The sequence below is a fragment of the Fonsecaea erecta genome (genome assembly GCF_001651985.1).
Source record: "Fonsecaea erecta strain CBS 125763 chromosome Unknown Scaff1, whole genome shotgun sequence".
NCBI lineage: Eukaryota > Fungi > Ascomycota > Eurotiomycetes > Chaetothyriales > Herpotrichiellaceae > Fonsecaea > Fonsecaea erecta.
The window spans coordinates 3,010,788-3,029,797 of NW_017387244.1; the positions used below are offsets into that span (position 1 = coordinate 3,010,788).

At 53.4% G+C, this 19,010-nt stretch overlaps 9 protein-coding genes across 9 annotated transcripts; 3 read left to right on the forward strand and 6 right to left on the reverse strand.

Moving 5' to 3' along the window:
- Positions 1-81: 81 nt before the first annotated feature.
- Positions 82-1,900, reverse strand: AYL99_01062 (hypothetical protein; the record flags this gene model as incomplete). The annotated part of the gene is made up of 5 exons (XM_018832578.1): positions 82-241; positions 327-409; positions 459-1,070; positions 1,128-1,634; positions 1,706-1,900. 5 exons carry the CDS (start codon positions 1,898-1,900, stop codon positions 82-84), a joined length of 1,557 nt encoding a protein of 518 aa, XP_018698457.1.
- Positions 1,901-2,679: 779 nt separating this feature from the next.
- AYL99_01063 (hypothetical protein) lies at positions 2,680-4,080 on the forward strand (the record flags this gene model as incomplete). Its single annotated transcript, XM_018832579.1, has 3 exons — positions 2,680-3,108; positions 3,160-3,682; positions 3,740-4,080. The coding sequence occupies 3 exons, from the start codon at positions 2,680-2,682 to the stop codon at positions 4,078-4,080; spliced, it is 1,293 nt and encodes a 430-aa protein (XP_018698458.1).
- Positions 4,081-4,425: 345 nt separating this feature from the next.
- On the reverse strand, positions 4,426-6,200 carry AYL99_01064 (hypothetical protein; the record flags this gene model as incomplete). The annotated part of the gene is made up of 6 exons (XM_018832580.1): positions 4,426-4,727; positions 4,794-4,969; positions 5,018-5,082; positions 5,133-5,361; positions 5,409-5,887; positions 5,940-6,200. 6 exons carry the CDS (start codon positions 6,198-6,200, stop codon positions 4,426-4,428), a joined length of 1,512 nt encoding a protein of 503 aa, XP_018698459.1.
- Positions 6,201-6,801: 601 nt separating this feature from the next.
- On the reverse strand, positions 6,802-8,295 carry AYL99_01065 (hypothetical protein; the record flags this gene model as incomplete). Its single annotated transcript, XM_018832581.1, has 1 exon — positions 6,802-8,295. One exon carries the CDS (start codon positions 8,293-8,295, stop codon positions 6,802-6,804), a length of 1,494 nt encoding a protein of 497 aa, XP_018698460.1.
- Positions 8,296-9,637: 1,342 nt separating this feature from the next.
- AYL99_01066 (hypothetical protein) lies at positions 9,638-10,537 on the reverse strand (the record flags this gene model as incomplete). Its single annotated transcript, XM_018832582.1, has 1 exon — positions 9,638-10,537. The coding sequence occupies one exon, from the start codon at positions 10,535-10,537 to the stop codon at positions 9,638-9,640; it is 900 nt and encodes a 299-aa protein (XP_018698461.1).
- Positions 10,538-10,865: 328 nt separating this feature from the next.
- On the forward strand, positions 10,866-11,813 carry AYL99_01067 (hypothetical protein; the record flags this gene model as incomplete). The annotated part of the gene is made up of 3 exons (XM_018832583.1): positions 10,866-10,952; positions 11,036-11,049; positions 11,258-11,813. 3 exons carry the CDS (start codon positions 10,866-10,868, stop codon positions 11,811-11,813), a joined length of 657 nt encoding a protein of 218 aa, XP_018698462.1.
- Positions 11,814-11,880: 67 nt separating this feature from the next.
- Positions 11,881-14,137, reverse strand: AYL99_01068 (hypothetical protein; the record flags this gene model as incomplete). The annotated part of the gene is made up of 2 exons (XM_018832584.1): positions 11,881-12,499; positions 12,546-14,137. 2 exons carry the CDS (start codon positions 14,135-14,137, stop codon positions 11,881-11,883), a joined length of 2,211 nt encoding a protein of 736 aa, XP_018698463.1.
- Positions 14,138-14,576: 439 nt separating this feature from the next.
- Positions 14,577-16,236, reverse strand: AYL99_01069 (hypothetical protein; the record flags this gene model as incomplete). Its single annotated transcript, XM_018832585.1, has 5 exons — positions 14,577-15,375; positions 15,425-15,596; positions 15,645-15,823; positions 15,878-15,981; positions 16,030-16,236. 5 exons carry the CDS (start codon positions 16,234-16,236, stop codon positions 14,577-14,579), a joined length of 1,461 nt encoding a protein of 486 aa, XP_018698464.1.
- Positions 16,237-17,667: 1,431 nt separating this feature from the next.
- Positions 17,668-18,905, forward strand: AYL99_01070 (hypothetical protein; the record flags this gene model as incomplete). The annotated part of the gene is made up of 3 exons (XM_018832586.1): positions 17,668-17,794; positions 17,840-18,753; positions 18,804-18,905. 3 exons carry the CDS (start codon positions 17,668-17,670, stop codon positions 18,903-18,905), a joined length of 1,143 nt encoding a protein of 380 aa, XP_018698465.1.
- Positions 18,906-19,010: the final 105 nt, after the last annotated feature.

The following is a 19,010-nucleotide window of genomic DNA, read 5'->3' on the forward strand; positions in this document are numbered from 1 at the left end:
GCAGTCCAATGAGAAAGTGGGAGTTTGAGGGAACTCTCGTCTTGTTCCGTGTCGACAGGAGAGAGTGCAACAATTCAGAGCCTAGATGTCGTTATGGAACGTGGGAGGCTTCTGCCAAGAGCTGTTCCTCCACTGGATGCCCTTGAACCGGAGCACAACCATCGGGATCAAGAAAACGACGTGGATTAAGGCAAAAGTCAACCACGCGTACTGATACTGGATCTTGTCGCCGAGTGGAATTCTATTTTGCGAGATGGGGTCAGTGCGATCCAACAAAAGGCTCTTCCGTATATCACTGGGAGAGTGGGAAGGTTGGGGTCACTCACGCATAGAAGGAGATGGTCATGGAGAAGACGTTGCGGAACACGTTGAGGATGCAGGATATCTCGGAGCTCTGGGGCTTGTAGCACTGGTGCGAGTCAGCGTCAATATCGCGTGATCAGGAATGAACCACATACATCCGTGCAGTAGCTGTACGTAACTGTGGTCGCGATCTGGAGACCAAAGTTCGCAATGCCCATGCCGAACGCGGCGCCCACCCACGACACCGTCTTGAAGTGCGACAGACAGATGCCGTCGATGATGATGCCGATCGGGCACAAGACCGCCAGTGCTACCATGTTGATACGCGGCTCGGGCTCCCGTCTGCCTCCGTGGTGTTTGGCGTATCGGTACACCATGTAATCCGTGAGCCAGCCGGCGCTCATTTCGCCCAGCAGACAGCCGATGAGGAGCGGAATGCTAAGCAGCATTCCAGTCTGCGCTACGTCAAAGTGGTACAGTGATCGGAACAGGCTCGAACCCGTCGCGGCAAACATCACCGAGCCGAACCCAAAGGCCGTCATGTAGTAAAAGCCCGGGATCACGATCGGGAGGTATCTCAGCATGTAGAAAGGCCGGAAGAAGTCTCCGAAGCGGAGTTTGCGATCCTGCAAGCCAGAGTGTCTAAAGAGCAGGAGATCCATGAAAGAGTGTTCACGACGATTGGCGAGGGTGGTCGGCCGACGAGAGAAGAGGGTTTCTGGCAAGCAAAAAATCGTGAAGACGAACACGCCGAGCTGGACATAACCCTACAAGAAATGCTCATCAGCGAATTGACCCAGGACGCAGGGTCTCGACGAACTCACTGGGATCAAAAAGCACCACCTCCACCCAAGACTCTGGGCAATGAAGCCGCCGAACAACGACGCCGCATGAGGTCCGTTGGTCAGAAGGAAGGTGAAGATTCCCATGTAAAATCCACGTTCGTGCAGGAAGTACATGTCACAGACGGTTGCTGCCCCGATGGCGCCTGGAGAGCCAGCACCAATGCCGTTGAAGACACGAGTCACCATGATCCCAGCCCATGTGTCGCAGTACCCTGCCGCAATGTTGGTGACGGCAGCTAAGAGGTTGCCGAAAAGGTAGACAGGTCTTCGGCCATACACGTTGGCGAGTGGCACCGTCAATAAGGGACCGACGCCCGCAGCGACAATATACACTGTCAGTTCATATGAAGCCTGGACCACTGTGATGTGGAATTGCTTGCTGAGTGGCACAAAGGCCGGATTGACGATTGCGCCTGCCATAGGCCCGAGGAAAGCAAGGAAGCTGACTTGCAACAGGATGAAGAATTTGAGCCATGGCGACCAGTTCTACATTCCGTCAGCAGCTGTTCGGACTCAGAATTGCTCCGTTCAAAGCCTCGGGCGCGCTCTTCACGTACAAGAGGATCATCCTTGCGATCTGTTGGCTGCGGCACGAGAGGCAGACCACGTTTGTCGAGCTTCAGGGCTGCGTGCCCTTCTCTTTCATCAATTTCGCCTCGTTTCGCCTCGGCAATGTCGACGGCGGCTTCTTCGGACGACCACTTGTCCTGTTCCATATGCAGGACCTCCGCCTTGTTCTGGAGGGACCCCATAGTATTTGCCTATGGACCTTGGGCGGAAAATGAAAGAGCAAAAAAGAAAGCTGTGTAAATATCAGCAATCAACCTGGGTCGAGGTAGAAGAACAACCCATGTCTCTTCTCCCCAGCCATGGGAAAGATAATGAAGCGGCAGCCCCAGCGCACGGCTCACACTTGCCTAGGCGAGTAAAGGGAGTGGAGATCTCTGTGCTCGGTAGTTGCATGGATGCCTCCAGATTCTGGGATTGCCAAAGGGCAATCGTGTGGGGGAAGTGGGTTTGTTTCCCAGACCTCCTGACCTGCTTGCCATGAGAGATGGGGTAACGGGACAGATGAGAGGGAGAACAACACGTTGTACACGTTCTCAGGCGTCTTGGCCTGCATGTGGTCGCCCCTGAACATGAGGTCAAACAGACGAAGTCCAAGCTTGATAACGTCCCCGGGGAGATAATGCCGTTTATCTCCTGCACGCCTGATCCCATTCTGCACAAGCTTTTCCCCACAAGCTTGAGGAACTCTTGTTCATTGGAGCCATCCTTTCTCCGCTCAGACCCCAGAATTTGGTGGCGGTGGGCCTCGGGGACTTTACCAGGTGCTTGGTGCTGGATGGGGACAGAAGGGGAAGAGACGGGACTATATTTGGAGATGCGCCCATGCCATGCCTTTGTCGAAAACGTGCCATAAGCCTGCAAGAAAACCCCGGGAATTCCTGGTTACGAACGAAGTCGGGCTTCCAATCACAGACAATAGTCCCGACGCCTCAGTCTTGGTGATCCGGCTCCTGACCGAGAAATGCCCGCAGCAATCAACCGCCCCCCACTGAGGGTGGCCATAGTAGGTGGTGGCATCGGCGGGCTCTGCACCGCCCTGTCCCTCCATTATCATTGTGGCTCGAATGTCGATATAGATGTCTACGAGCAAGCTCCGCAGTACAAAGAGATCGGGGCCGGTGTCGGCATCGGCGTCAATGCTGCAAAGCTGCTGCACAAGATAGGCATTGGCGAAACCATCTCGACGATTGCAGGAAAGCGAACCGGCATCTGGATCACGTTTCGCAAGTTCGACGACGGATCGGACGTCGTGACAGTGCCATCCGTAGACACGGAGGAGATCAAACAACTGCCCGTGCATCGCGCCGAGTTTCTGGACCTGCTGGTTGATATTGTGAGGCAGAAGGATGCCGCCAGACTGCATACCAACAAACGATGCAAGAAACTTACTGTATTTGTCCATCCACTGAACACCTGGTCCACCCAGCTGACAGACAAACAGGAGCAAGGCGACGAGGTATTGATCGAATTCGAGGATGGGACGACCGCCACGGCCAACATGGTTGTCGGATGCGACGGTATACATTCTGCCGTCCGGGCCCAGTTCACCAGCGACAACCCCGACTACAGTGGCAGGATCGCATACCGTGCACTGGTGCCCATATCTGAGATCGAGGATTGGTGGGGGTTCGAGACGTACTCGGTGACGTGGCTGGGCAAGAACCGGCACTTTCTATGCTTCCCGATCTCGCGCAACAAGACGCTCAACATCGTCGCGTTCGTGGCCGAGAAGGAAGAGAACCTGGGCGACCTCCGGGAGAGCTGGACGGCGGTGGGCAAGAAAGAGGAAGTCTTCGAGGCCTTCCAGGGGTTCGAGGAAAAAGTGCAGAGGTTGATCCGGTTGATGCCCGAGCAGCCGTCCAAGTGGCTGATCAATGACCGCAAGCCGCTCGATCAGTGGGTGTATCTCGGAGGCAAAGCTATACTATTGGGAGATGCTGCTCACGCCATGACTCCCCACCAAGGTCAGTATCCTGGTGTGTGGTATGGATGCAAATGTGTGGTGCTGACAATTCAAACAGGCGCGGGAGCAGGTCAAGCCATCGAAGACGGATACATTCTCGGTCGAGCACTGCAGGACTACTTCCGAAGTCCATCATCCGGGAAAGGCAGCCTCGAATCCTGGACGAGGGTGTACCAGGATGTGCGCCTCCCACGAGCACAGAAGGTACAGCGTACGTCCAGAGATGCCGTCGAGGTGTATCAGGCCCAGGCGGACATCATGAAGGATCTGCCCTTTGACCAATGCGTGCCAGAGATTCATAAACGCGTGATTGACCGTATGCGCTGGGTTTGGACGGATGATATCGACGCCGAGTATGATCAGGCGGTGAAGAAGCGGAAGGACATGGGCAAATTGTAAGATTAGACGAGTTGTGGGAGGAGTCCAGATACGTCCCATGGCTATTCCCTCTCGACATGCGTGACATCTCCAGAGAGCACAAATACAGAAGCATCCAATCGGCAAAGGAATGACGAGAAGGGCCAAACACCAATCGGATGTTATCTTCGAGGGGTGACATAGAAAACTCGAAGTAATATTCTCCGTACTTATACGTCGAAAGCCAAATCAGTCATACCACCTCAGAATCCTTTATTCTCGGGTGGTCATACTTATCGTCACTCGGTCGTAGGATAGCCAAATTTTGACGCTCTATGCAGCATTACAACCTGAACTGGATGTGTTCAGGACTAATTGACCTTTCCTCTATTCTTCCCCTTCGTCTGGACCGCAGGGCGCAACGTGGATCTGCCAGTATTTGCGGAACTCCTTCGGCAACGGGCCAGAAGTTGTTCTGTTCTTGTCTTCCACGTTGTACTCTGGATGCGTCACACATTCTGAGAGGATCCCTCTTATGGTCCCCGTGCTCTGGTACCTGAGGAACTTCTCCGAGACCTTGACATATTGATTAACACCTTCGTGTGCGTCGATCGTCGAGCCCGTTGTCCACCGAAGCAGCAATGGCTCGATCAGTGGTGCGTCCGTGACTGACGGATGAGATGTGCCCACTGCAAAAGAGGTCAGCGACTTATACATCCGGATTATGATTCGTAGTCGGGGGCCGATCCACGTACAGGATGTCAGGAACCATGCATCCTTTCCTCTCCTCAAAACACCCTGGACGACATCCTTGACTACGTCGAAATGAGGCCTGCCAAAGAAAATGGAATGGCTCTTCGACCATGAATTCGAATGGATAATTAAAGCCGGCACCTGGACGTCATCGTTTAGACGACCGCTTTGCTTCCCACTGCTGGCGGTCAGAAATTGAAACTGTAACGGGACATTGATGACTTACGGATCGAGGGCAATAGCGCCTTGGAAGGGGAGAAGTTTAGAGGGACCTTGCTTCAATGTCTGGAGCTGCGCAATGTCAGAGAGAGAAACAGCCCCAGTGGTGTGGATCAACTCACTGCCAAGGTGGCTCCAAACGAGTGTCCTCCCATCGTCGTGTTGTTCAGGGCTAATCGTCCTTCCCACTGATGCAGATACTGGCCTTCAGACCGGGAATTTGACACAAAAACCTCATCGCCTCCACCGTTATTGATGTGCTCCAGCGTTCGAACGGTTTCCTCGACTTCGGCCTGCCGGAAATCCAGCTGTGCTTGTTTGAACGTGTCACTGTCCAGCTGAGAGTTACCCCTGCTACCAGTTAGATACTGTCCGGAACTAGTAGCACATGGACCTACTTCAAGTGTCTAATATCAAAGTGGTGCAAAATCCGAGACTTCGCGCCATGCTTCATGATCATCGTACCCGGTCCACTGCCATCGCGATGCTCGATGGCCGCAACAACAATTCCACGACTCGCCAACTCCCCCACGTACTGAGTATACTGGGTCCGGGAGCTGGCCATTCCGTGGGAGAAGACCATGACCGGAAACCCGTTCTCATGCGTGACGGGATAGTCTTGGAAATCTGGCAGTTGGAGCACGACGGGAGATTGATGGAGAGGGACGTCCACGTGCGCGGGGATTTTGGTGTTTCCTACCAACGTCCATAGGCCCAGCGTAAATATCGCATTCGTGACAAAGTTGCTGATGTGGGCGAACCGAGCGTATCCCTTGCCGGTCACTCTCAGCGGCTTCGGGACCCAGAAATGTTGTGGCTTGGACGAGATGGCGCCCCTTTCAGAGGGATAGTAGAGAGTGAACAGGACGGTTTCCAACTGTGTGTAGAATGTCAGAGCTTCTGTCTGAGCCCGCCTCGATCTCGCTCACCTGGAAAGCTGGATGGCCACCGTCCTTGAATGTTGCATTGTGGATGGATCGCGTCTCGACGGGGACCTCGACGTCAATTGCGCCCACAGAGTATGGGCCGGTGTATGCCGGCAACCTCGACGACAAGACCGGGGCCGAGAAGAGAGTGCAGTAGACGACGTAGGTGGCGGTACAGCAGCAAAGAATGTATCTCCAGGTCCAGCGTGGCCACACGACGGGCTTGAGGCGGAACCAGAGCCTTTCCCACACCATCGACCCCATGGTTATGATATTGTGAAAAAAGAGGGCGAGACGTGATGATGACACATCGTTCGAGAAGACGGATTAGGTGGATGGAGATATCATCATGTCGATATAATTTCACGGATGTTGGAAGCCGAAAAGTGGCAAGTGGCGTGCCGGTGGATCGATTTGGCTCCTGGGGAACATCCCGGGTGCCTCCCCTTGGGGCCACCCAGGGGCACCCAAGGGGCTACCAGGCATGCGGTTTACTTAAGCAGACTTAACGGGTGGCTGAGCCTAGTAGCCCTCACAGGCACCAGGCCTAGGCACTCCCATCCACCCGGGACAGTTGCTTCCAATGCGCCCGTTATCGCCTACTAGGCACTGGTGACATCACCTCTCAAGGTTACCTTCGTCCTGTTGATTTCGGGGGCAATGTTCCTCCTCGAACACGAACGGACAGTCTTAATCATTTCGATACAGTATATCCTTGCGCAGGGTAACAGGTCGCCTGGCAGAGTCAACCATTGCTGATGCCATCAAGATGCCGTTATGAAGGCTAGTGTATATCGTCATATATCCCACACAAAAAACACTTCCTTCTTGACCGCTCAAAGATCCCCATCCTTGCAACGACTTTCTACTTCTCCTCCTTCTCCGTAGCGATGACGCTGAGATTCTGCCCCGCGGGCGCGGCCAGCCACAGCTCATGCATGTCCATGCTCTCATCCGAGACCGGCCCCGCGAAACGAAGGTCGAACCGGTGGAACAAGGCCGCGAGGATCACGCGCAACTCCATGTACGCCAGGTGGATGCCGATGCATTTGCGCGGGCCGTCCGCGCCGAACGGGACATAGAGATGTCGCATCTCCGGTGTCTCGTCCAGCCATCGCTCGGGCCAGAAGCGGTCGGGGTCTGGGAAGACGTCTGGTTGTCGGTGAGTCGTGTATGCTTGGATCGAGACGATGGTGCCCCCAGGGAGGTTGTATCCGCCGAGAACGGCCCCTTCGGCAGGGACGTAACGCGGCGTCGAGCCTGGCACCGAGGTGTCGATCCGGAGTCCCTCTTTGATGATGCAGTTGAGGTAGGTGAGGCCGTCGAGCTTGGAGTGTGGTGGCACTACGTGACGGTCGTCCGTCCCCAGCGCCTCGTCGAGTTCTTCGTTCAGCTTGCGGTGGATCTCCGGGTTCGAGAGGATACGCCAGACGATCCAGGTCAGCGAGGACGACGTGGTGTGAGACCCCGCGAGGATGAAACTTGTGGACTGAATGTTCAGGTCATCTTCCGGGAGCGGCTGGTCGTTCTCGTCTCGTGCGTTGATCATCTTCTGCAGCAGATCTTTACGTTGGCCCTTGTCCTCTTTTCTCTTGTATTCTTGCACGATCTTGGTCCCCCTCTGGAAACCCCGGACGCTGCAGGCCTCGGCGTCCCGGACGAATTTGAAGGGCGCCCAGCTAGCATACCGGTTCAGCCACCCGAAATGCCAGCGGACCGGCTCGATGGTCAGCGAGCCGTACATGTCCTGGATGTAAGGGTTCTCGTCTCCCTTGTGGAGCATGTCGAACCCGATTCCAAAGGAGAGCTCGCAGATGATGTCCATGGACAGGTAATGCCACCAGTCATAGAGATTGCTGGCCCGGCCGGCCTTGCCTTCTGCGGCGATGAGGTTCATGCACTCGAGGACATTTCCCGCGATGATGTCCTCGTACTCGGTGATGGTGGACATGGAAAACAGGTGAGCCAACTCGCGGCGTCGTTTGGCATGCGCCTTGCGGTCCGACATGGTGAACAGCTCCGGGATACCTCGCAGCTGGTACGTGTAGAACGCCGTCTTGGTGAACTCGGAGTTGACGCCATAGATGGGCGCGATCGCCTTGCTGTCCGAGGTCGAGATCTCGTCCGGGGCGACACGCACCCAGGGCCCGTACTTGAGATGCAGGTCGTGGATCGTCTTTGCACGCACGCCCCGCCAGGTCTTGTAGACGAGCCACCATTTGGTATAGACGGCGTACCAGGGCCCTGGGACATTGCGCAAGGGCGAGAAGTACCACGGATAGAGCAGCCAATAGATGACAAGAGCTGGCAAGAGCACCTCCGTGAACCGGAGTGCGACTTCAGAGCTGAGCATGCCCATGTTAGATGAGGAGGACGACCATCAACCACGTGTCCGCTTGTGAACGTCTGATGGTGTTATTTGTTTCTGTGTCCAGAAAATGTACGCCTCGACGATCTCAAAAGAGACAAAGGGAGGAAGCACTTCCTGATCACAACGAAGCGGTGAAGTACCTGTTGCTGGATGTGACGGACGGCTGTGCTTTGGGTATATACTGTACGTACCCTCCTGGTAAACCACCTACTACCCCGTTCATTCAACCTCTCGACCGGCTCTCCACCGCCAGCCGGCATCCCCCCGCTGCAGCCAATCTTCGATCTAAAGATTTGTTTTCAGCAAGCTGCATTGGTGCAGGATGCGGAGGGACATTGCCGTGTCGTCCAATGGTGTATGGTCACAGGCGTATTCACTCCGCCTTTGTCCGCGCCACATCCGCCTCCTAGGCGGCCACTTGGTCTTGTCATTGGACAAAGGGGCGAGGCCGGTCGAATGATGAGAAAGGCGGGGGTGGGTCGTGGAAGGCCCAGGGAGCCCCGTTGGCATTGGCATCCGGGGGACTGTTCCTGCGGAGATGTGCTTGTACTGAGTGACCTCTGTGTTGTGTCTAGCCGTATGCTGTAAAGCCGAAAATTCTGCACGGCTCTTGTTTAGGAAAGGAAAGCTGTTTCCAGCTTATACACGTCCTCAAGCAGGCGGCTATGATGCCACGTCGGATGGGTTCAGCTATTCCACGGGATGTCGTCCTTCTAGCACACTTTCCGGTTGTATGGATCAGAGGCTCAGCCATCAAGCGGACATAAATCTATGATGAATCGACAAACACAAGACGCAGGGGTTCAACCTAAATGTCTCAGCAGTCCGCCTTTCTGCGCAACCTTAGGACTGGGTTGTCATCATTTCAACCTTATAGAGGCCGTTGAAAGCAATTCACTTTTCTGCTCAAGAGCCCCCTGGACTTTCTAGCTCTTGGCAATACACTTTAGGTATGTGGCTGCATATCCGGTCCGCTCTATGTTGGACAGTCTTGATTGATACGAACGTCCAACGAAGCGGGAAAAAGCCCTGCAGAAAACGATCGACACTGGCAAGCTTCTATCCGGGAACTTGTCATGGATACGTTCCATTTGTCCGTCGGATGGTTCACAGTCCCGAGGCCTTGATGCTTTGATCTCTCAGCGTTGGTAACGGAGCTTGGTGGCCCGGAGAATAAGGCCATAAGGACGTAGTGTATGTCCCTGACATCGCGAGCTCAGCCGCATATGGTGTTGCCAGGTGAAACCCTACCATTCGAGCTCAATGGCAATCAACTTGACCCTCGGTTCAAAGCAAATGATCGCCGTTGGCAATACCATCCGCTCAGAGCTCACAGGAAGAACTTCCCGATTGTCCTCACCACTTCGTCGGGAGATTGCTCGGGGATGTAATGGCCCGAGTCGATACTTCGTCCGTCGACAGGAACACCTGCTGCTGTGACTTTTTTCCACTCAGACACGGCGTCAAAGCATTTCTCAATGACGCCGTGACGACCCCAGAGGACCGTCAATGGGCATTGGATGAGCCTGTTGTTCTTGAGGTCTTCTCTCGCCTCGTCCATGTCCAAAGACGCGCTTGCTCGGTAATCCTGGCACATGGCATGCACGATCGCTGGATCTCCGAGGTTGTGGACATACCGGTCGAAACTCTCAGGCTTGAAGATGTCAAGTCCACTGGCTTGTCTCCCGCCCATGAACATCTCCGCAAACCGTCTAGGATTCTGAGATATTGTGGTTTCTGGGAGAGGCTCCTTCTGGATCAAGAAGAACCAGTGAAAGTAGGACCGTGCAAATTCGAAGTTGGTCGACGAGTACATCGCCAGCGTGGGACAAATGTCCAGGAAAATCGCCTTCCTCACTCGTTGCGGATAGTCCACGCACAACTTGTGCGCGACTCTTGCTCCTCGATCATGTGCACAGATGAAGAAAGAATCGAATCCAAGCTTCTCCATTACTTGAACACAATCTCGCGCCATGGCACTTTTTGCATAACTTGACAGATCCGAGGGTGCAGATGACTGTCCATATCCGCGAAGATCAATGGCAACTATCTCGAACTGCGATTGCAGTCGACTCGCAACAGCGTCCCAGATGTGGTGAGTCTGTGGGAAGCCATGCAGGAGAAGTAGAGGCGGAAGGCTGCTCCCATTGCCTTTGCTCTTGACACCATGGATTGTCACCTCGGGCGATGTCTGTGTGGTGGTATCGAATGTCTCGAAGCCGTCGAACATGATTAACCGATCTGGTACTATCCAAAAACAGTTTGGCGACAAGTCTTCGCTGCGTTCTTCCCATCTCCCGTGTCATATATCAGCAATCCTGGTGGCTTCACTCCCGGGCGTTGAAACAAGCGACGCTTAAAAAATTGGCCGATCGGGTAATTCTCTATCCGAAAGCAACCCGGCTCTTGACTAAGCGTCGCTTGTCAGTCTTGGTTGCTCGAACCTCACCAAGAAACAATTTTATGCCGACGCCGACCGCCCCAAAGCCAGCAGGCCTGCTTGACGCAAACCCACACCTAGGAAGATCGGTTGGGGGCCTGTCCTGTTGCGCTAGTCCATGCCTCAGCCTAAACTGTCGTCCGAAAGTGCTTCGGGCTCCAGAAGTCGCTCGGCTTGCTATGCCTGTAGGGCAAGGAAACAGAAGGTCAGTCCTGTTCGCTTTTGTGTTGTGTCCACTGCACTTCCCAGTGTTGGATTCTTGGGGTCAATACTGACAAAGCTCTCTAGTGCGATGGCAATAGGTCCGTTGACGCCATGAATTCCTGCTGTTCGCTTTCCCAGAGATGTAGCGCTGACGACATTCAAGACCCATCTGCAGCCGCTGTAGAAGTCTCGCCCAGAGCTGTTCATGGCCAAGGAGTCAAAAGAGGTCAGTGCTGATCCAGAATAACTGTGATTGTTAGCAGGTCCAGCGGACGGGTGGCCCTACTGACTTCCCACGGACAACAGAGGTCCTGCAAAAGGCTATATCGAGGCGCTGGAGATCCGACTGAAGGAGACAGAACGGATGCTCTGGCGGATCCTTGCCACTTGTCAGCAAGAAAACTTGACAGCGGCCTTCTCTCCTGAGGTACAAGATCGGATACCGCAACTCCTCTCCGTTGAGACTTTGAGCACGACGGAGGAGAAGAAGTCCGCCATCGCCTTTTGGGAACAGTTTCCTCTGCATACCGCCGAGGACGTAGTCATATGGAAGGAGCAAGTCGAGAACCCGTCTGCAACGGATATCACAGGCTTTGGAGTGAATCAGGACCAGCAATCGCGCCTGACGAATACTCCGAGTGAATCACAAGATCAAGATCCGCCGTCTCCAATGGATGAAGACAAAGACCCGACATCAATGGCCATGATTCCAGATCCCCAAGACCTTGCTGACACATCCTCCCGAACGCCTCAGATGGCCAATGTACGCCATCGAGGGTCTTCTGCCTCTGTATCCAATCAAGGCACGGCAGGTGGGAGGTTTTCTCTCTCTAAGGAGTTTCAGGACACTTTCCTTTGGTGAGAGGTTGTGATCAAGCATGGCGACAGAGTCGGAAGTCGCTAGGATACACAAAAGAGCTCTCTTTCACTCAAAACTTCGGTGTTCCCCAAGTGGCCCAGCTCTGCATGTTGCCAGAACCGTTAGCCATTGCCTCCCATCCGATGTTACCGAAGGCCCCGGGATTGTTGGGGTACAGATCGTCGGAAACTGGCAGACCAAGGAACTCGAAGTCGTCCATCGTTGGATACTGTCCATTGCTGAAACCAAAATCTGGCCCTGTGTATTCGAGGATCGGGAACATTGACCCACTGTTGAGGCTGGGCAGTTGGTATGAGTCGGCGTCAAAATCTTGGTTGATCGTTTGAGATTGAGTCGAGCGACCATTTGTCGCGTCAGGTAGCTCGCTTTGTTGTTGGCTCTGTCCTTGTTGCCCCCGATTGGTCCTCTTCCTCTTCCTGGAAGGCTCACTCGGCTCTGTCAAGGAGAGCTGCGTGGCAATTTGTTCGGATGGTCCGCCAACCGTTGCTGGCATTGAAGTCCCCGTGGCAGCCATATTTGAGGACGAAGGCGAGGCCATAACATTCTGCCCCCGGCTATATTGTGTTGTCAGGTTTTCCAACAGGGTTTGAAGGGCTTCTGCACAGTGTCTCGCATTGTTCCAGCTCTTTGCCATTGCCGAAAGACTACGAATTGCGTCCTCGATTTCTCTGCGTAGCGTCAGCGTATACTCTAGAGTGCCATGCCTCTGCTCACCTTTGCGCTTTGCTGAATGGATATCGTTTCAGAGTACAAGCAAAGGCCAAAACCAACCCGGCCATCCACGTCGCTGAGAGCATTCCGGGCCAAGATACAATCAACCCGCGGTCGTGCTGCCGTCTTGAGGTCGTAATAATCTGACGGCTTGCTGCAATGCATGTCTGCAGACTCGACTTGAATTCTAGAGACTTTGGTGATAGAGATAGGAATGGACGATTACTGAGCAGCAAAAGATGATTATACAGTACTGAAAAGAAGAATGTGAAAGTCGACGCTAGCTTCACTCCGTCTCCAGTATACTCGTCCTGTAATTCCTGGGGCAGCCCATTCCACCACGCGTGGACGTTTGACTGCAGCTCCATCATTCGCTCCGCACTGATCGTCCGGTTCTGAAGCGAGATGTGGAATATCTGAACTGCTTGGCCTGTGAGCCGGCAATAGAGCACATAATGACCCAGAATCTGCGAGCTTTGGGACGACTGTGAAAAGTTGATATCATTAGAAGGATCCAGGCTGGGGGACTCTGATTCCGAGGCCGTCGCGGGACCCCCAGCCTGTTCTGAGGCCATAGGTTCTTCTGAGCGCGACTCACGCCTGTAATGACCCCGAGGCAGGTGAGCTAGGACTCCTTCAGTGGCCGCGCGAGCCGTAGACGATACCTGCTGGCCTGTTTTGACTGGTTTATGCAGTTCGCCCATGCCTGGGATGCAAACATCCAAGTCAGAATCTTGAATGCTCAGAGGATGACCGAGTGCTTGGCTCAAATAGCGATCCAGCACGTAGGCGCTCCAGAAGATCCTCTTGCGCAATTCGCATTCATGGGGTGACAGCTGGGGGTACCGGAAAGCGCAGCGATGGAAACCTGCGTGATACATCACCCGTATCAGGGTGCCTCCTATCGTCGACGCCGCTCGCAGAGACATGGTTGCCACGAGGTAGAGCTGGGCAGCGAGCAGGGCCTGCAACGAGAGGTTGTCGTGGTTGCTCGCGACGTAGCCGAGGAGTGAGAGTAATTTCGCAGGCGAATCCAGCCGCGATGCCGTGGCAAGGGCTCCGTCGGGCTTGTCGAGGGCTGCAACGTTGAATACGCATTGACAGATGATGGCATGGCATAGACGGTGCCTCAGTGAAAGCTTCCTCTGGCCGTCGCTCTCATACAGACCGCGGATTGTCTCGAAGAGGGTCGGCCCATGCAGAAATGGGAAAAGAGGATGCCAGTTCTTGAGGTAGAGCATGAGAAGCTCCCTGGCTGAGTCTTGCTCTGGAGCCACCCCGAGCCCATGCCCTTTGACGCCATAAGAATTCGGGCCAGTTTCGTTCTCTATGAGGATCCTCATCCCCGCGCTCTCATGGTCCAGTTGCATGGGGGTCTCTGGATCGACCAGCCGGCTGTCGACGGAACCAGGGTCATTTTGTGCAGACTGATCGTTGGAAGTTAGCGTCTTGGAGTTATAAGCTGATCGAGCAAAGGCGCGAAAGACGGTGTTGACGAAGAAGACTCCGCTGGCGCTGCCGATGAATTCGGTCTTTTCAGGCGTCGAGGCAGTGAACGACCCTATCTCGATCGGGGCGATGGATTTAGATGACATGATGTGCATTTAATAGAGAGCATGTTAATGAGAGCGGGCCTGGGTTGAAACAAAGTGGTAGGGCTTGAATTGTTGTGATCGAGGAGATGTTTTGGTTGCATGAAGTTGCGAGGAAAAAGCCTGTTGGCGGTAGATTTTCGGCTCATAATCTGAAGCCACAGCCACCGAACAGCCTATATACAGTACGTGTACCATGCATTTTCACGCGTATGAAAGTGATCTGCTTGTTCTATGAGGCATGTATTGTAATATGCTTGCAACTATGACTTGATATTCCGTTGCTGCTGCATTTACGATTGGACAAAGGTCGTATATTGAGTCATATTTATATATATAGATCTGTGACTACAGCAGCGACAGCAAGACCAGGTCTGGCAGAGTTGACAGACAAGGTGCCTTGACGGTACCAAGCCCCACCACATCTCGCACGGCAGTACATTCAGTAAGCGTACGCAAGTCCAATATCCCCAGAGTTGGCTTTCAATTTCCGGTTTTCCGCCATCAGCCAGACCTTCAGCCCCCATGCGCAAAGTACGGTTCCTGCTGCGAAGCCTGCATTGGCGCCCATCGCCGGTAGGTAGCGCGGACCATCAGAGCTTGGGTACAAGTACGGGGTGTAGATGTAGGATGCGTTGGCTACAATGTTGACGAATCCCAAGGAAATGGCTTTCTTCTCTGCCGTCTGTCCGAGCGTCGCCGATACCCACCCGAGGATGCAGGAGTTGACGGAATAGACACCAGCCGAGAACAGAAAACAGGCCACATATCGAGCAGCCGTGTTAAGTGTCGCGGCTGCGATCGCAAAACCCGCAATACCCATAGCCATACCACCAGTGATGTGCCACGTACGCTCGTTGAATCTTCCAGAGCTGAGTGCAAGGAGGGGCCCAAAAATAGCTGCAAATAGAAATGGCGGACATGTCAGGGCCAGCGTAACCGTGCGATTGAATCCAAGTGTACCGACCACCGTAGGGAAGAAGTTGTTGAATCCGGCCGCAGAGAGATGGAGATTTTGCATCAAGGCCAGAAGGTAGAGGCGGGGGTCGGAAAATGCGATCTTCAAGTTCTGGAGAGCACTCTGGGATTCCGTCTTCTCCACAGTATCTCTGGCAATCCTTTCTTGTGCTATAGCCATCTCGGCTTCGGAAAGCCAGCGTGTCGACGAGGGATGGTCAGGCAGCACGAACATGGATAGGAGCGCAATGCCGAAGGTGACGACTCCTTCAATGATGAACAGCCTGGTCCCCGAGTTAGCTAACGCCACAAAGAGCCTACCGGGTCTCTCACCATCGCCAGCCTTGGATTCCATGCGCTCCGTCAATTGTAGAAAATATGGCAGCCGCGATCAATCCGGAGAATGCGGTGGAGAGAATATTGGCGGAGTACAGAATTGCAATACGGGTAGCAATCTCTTTCCTTGTGTAGAAGATGGACAAGATGAATAAGGCACCGGGGTAGACTGCGAATGTTAGCAAAGCCTCTTCAAAATACCTGATGAGCCACTCACAAGGTGCTTCAGCGACTCCCAGGAAAAAACGGGCGATCACGAGGCCGTGATAGTTCTGGACCAAAGCAGTGCACGCTGAGCAAACGGCCCACAATGCCATGCAGCAGCCCATGTAGATTGACGGTCGAATCTTTTTGGATGCCATGAGCATATTGGATGGTAGCTGCATTAACAAATATCTATGATCTGATCAGCGGATATAGATCACCAAAGCTCGAGTAAGGTTTTTTTACCCAACGAAGAGAATCGAAATGCAAGTATTGTATTGGGAACCTGTGAGGCCGATATCATCTTCCAATTTGTTGAGACGTGCTGAGGCAATGGCGTTTTTGTCCAGCTGCGCATATCGTTAGTTGAGCCTGCGTTGCACTGGAATCTCTCTCACATAGTTCAAGAAGTACATCGCCCAAATCATCGGCATGATTCGGTAATCGAGCTTCCTGACAAGGGCGATTTCCGCAGGATCGGTCTTGCTTGTTGCTCCAGAGTAATCGTACGCCTTTGAAGCCGCGAGCTTTTCAATCTCCACGTCGACCAGCTCATCATGAGCCTTTTCCACGTTTATGGAGGTTTCAATGATTTTAGAATCCATAGCGAGAAAATATCTGTGCAGTCTGACGTCTCAGATATGGAGGCGCCAGGAAGGAGAATGGAAAGATGGAAAATGCCTAGCCGAAGGCGTGTGAATGCTTCTTATATCTCAGAAGTGGAAGCGGTGAACCAGAACCCCGGGATCCGTCCCCATGGGGTTGTTCGGTCAATTTGAATAACTGCTTGAAATGTGTATAGTCGGCGCGAAAACGAACGTGTTTTCGGTGTAGAGTTTATGCGAACAGGACCTCTGCACACTTCCATTGGGTAGGATTAGGGTTTGGCGTATTGTCCTTGTAAGCAAGTGGTTTTATCAGGAGAGATATCCAACCTGGCACTCCTCGACGGCCGCCTACAACTCTGGAAAAGTATGCTGAGTGTAGGCGCCGGATCAAGCAGCTGGAGGAAGCGGAGACGACATCGTATTGAGCTGATTCGGTTGCCTCCGCCAAACCCCAGATCCTGTATTCAACATAGCGTGCCCGTGATCTGGCCCGAGAACATGTATGTGCTCCGCAGTCAAATGTGCCCGAACGGGTAGAGAATATCCGACTGCATCCGGGTAATTTTCTGGCCGTTGCCTCGTCGTCCGATGTCTTCAATCCCCGTCGACTGATGAAATACATCCGAAGTGAATGTAAACGTCTCAATCAACATGTTGCTTTGCTCCAGCACACAAGGAAGTGGTTCGGAACATGTTCCCGCCAGCTCCTGGCCAATGGGCAAACCGGCTCATGCACCAAACAAATCATGACTGTTGGATCAAGATGTATCGGAGTCAAGCGTCTCGTTTGTTGTCGACTGTATTCATTTGGAAGGTTCAGTGCGCAACCGTACAACGGCGCATCACAATAAACCTGAAGTGCAATCTAGAATTTGCGGAGAAGCGACTTCGTTCCAACAGCCCGTCATCCATCCCCCATTGCCGACATCCGCCTCAAGCTCTCTGTTCCAAATGCCAATTCCCTGTGTCCGCTTGCCTCTTTTGGAGCGGAGCTTTCCTGGCCCGTTTTCTCTTCGGAATAGTGCTTGTCGAGTGCCAGAGACGTCCTCTCGCCAGAACCTCAATTTGACCTCGCGGGCCATGGAATGACGCATCCTCATAGCTCAAACTTCAAACATGGATGCTTCCCTGACTCAGACCATCGTTAAGTCAAGCCTCTTCCGGCATCGACAGGATGGTGCAGGTGATTGTGGGCCGCGACGACTGGCGCTGCAGGTAGCCCGACTCGTGATCCAGGGTCGCCTCGGGGTGTATACTTGGGAGTAATCACAAGAAGCAGAAAATGGGGACGATCATCGAGAGGGGACGGAAATGCAACGATTTAAAATCGAAGGGAAGCCTGTATGACTTGCCTCCGCCTCTACCGATTGCTCGGCATTGTATAAAGTCTGTGACGGCGACGGCGACCACGACGACATCATCATCATCATGGCTATCTTCATCGTTTGGGCCCTACTCTCCTTGAGCTCTTTGTTCGCTTTCTGCACCTCTCAAGCAACCCCATCGAATGATAGTTACGACATGTTTTGGGGAACTTCAAGTTACTATGCTCATGGTGAGTAAGGATACAATAAAGGTAGTCTGTCACTCATCGCTTCAGGGCTCGATGAAGCCACTCAGGCTGCATGGCTTGACGGCCTGCAGCGAGATGGAGCACGGATCATTAGAATCTGGATCAACGGCATCTCACCAGGAACTTATAAAGGCACGAACGTCACAGTAACTATTCCCGATCTCGAAGAAACTGTTGGTGTATTCAACGACACCGTTCTTGATGCTATTGACAGTCTCCTCGTGGAAGGACACCGCCGTGGTATCAAATTTATCATTTCGATCCATGATGGCAACGCATTCGGGCAGAACTCTTGCGATGCCTACTGTACCGAATTCGGGGGGGTTGGCCCGGCTTCTGGAACACCAATTACTCTGGGGAACTCGTTCTACACAAATCCCGCGGCGGTGGCCGCTTTTGACAACAGAATTGCCCACATAATGAACTACCGGTCGCCAAACTTTGGACAACCCTGGGCGCAGCTAACCGAAGCAATAGCTGCATTCGACATTGAAAATGAACCCATGATCCAGGCTATCACCCAGCTTGATATTGTTGGCCCAACCTGGTTTTGTGACCGTGCAAAGCAGTTCAAAAAATATATCGGCACCGCTCCTATAGCCGTGTCGACTGGGGGTACTGGTGGTAGCGGGAACATCTACCAGAACTGGAACTGGAGACCGTGGCTGTTTACCTGTCCAGAAATTGATTGGATCGCCTTACATGGTTACGATGGCGATTGGACCGAGTGGGTGCCGAATGCTACCGCTCTCGCTGCTCAAAACAACAAGAAGCTGTTTGTAGAAGAATGGGGAGTGGTTGCCTCTGCGCGGGCGAACAACCTCGCCTGGAATTTCGAGAAATTTGTGGAACTGGGTCTCAGCTGGGTGTATTGGGAGCTCGTTCCAGGACCGATCAAAAGCTGCTACTGTGGTTCGGATCGCAGCAACGCTGTGTTTGAGGTTAGCGCGATGGCGAACGGATTCCATTTAAATTAGCTGACTCTGAACAGGTGCAGCTTGATGGCCCAGACTACGCGGGTTTTCAAAGTATTGCAAATCGCACATTGACGGCGAAGTCTGCATATGACTTCTCAGCCTATCTGGCTTTGTGACAAGCGAGGAGAAAACTACGTCACGGCGCACACGCAAGCACCCGTATCGCCTTGGTACTGAAGTGCATGGATGGAAGTCGAAAATTCCGACTTTAGGCTTCAAAA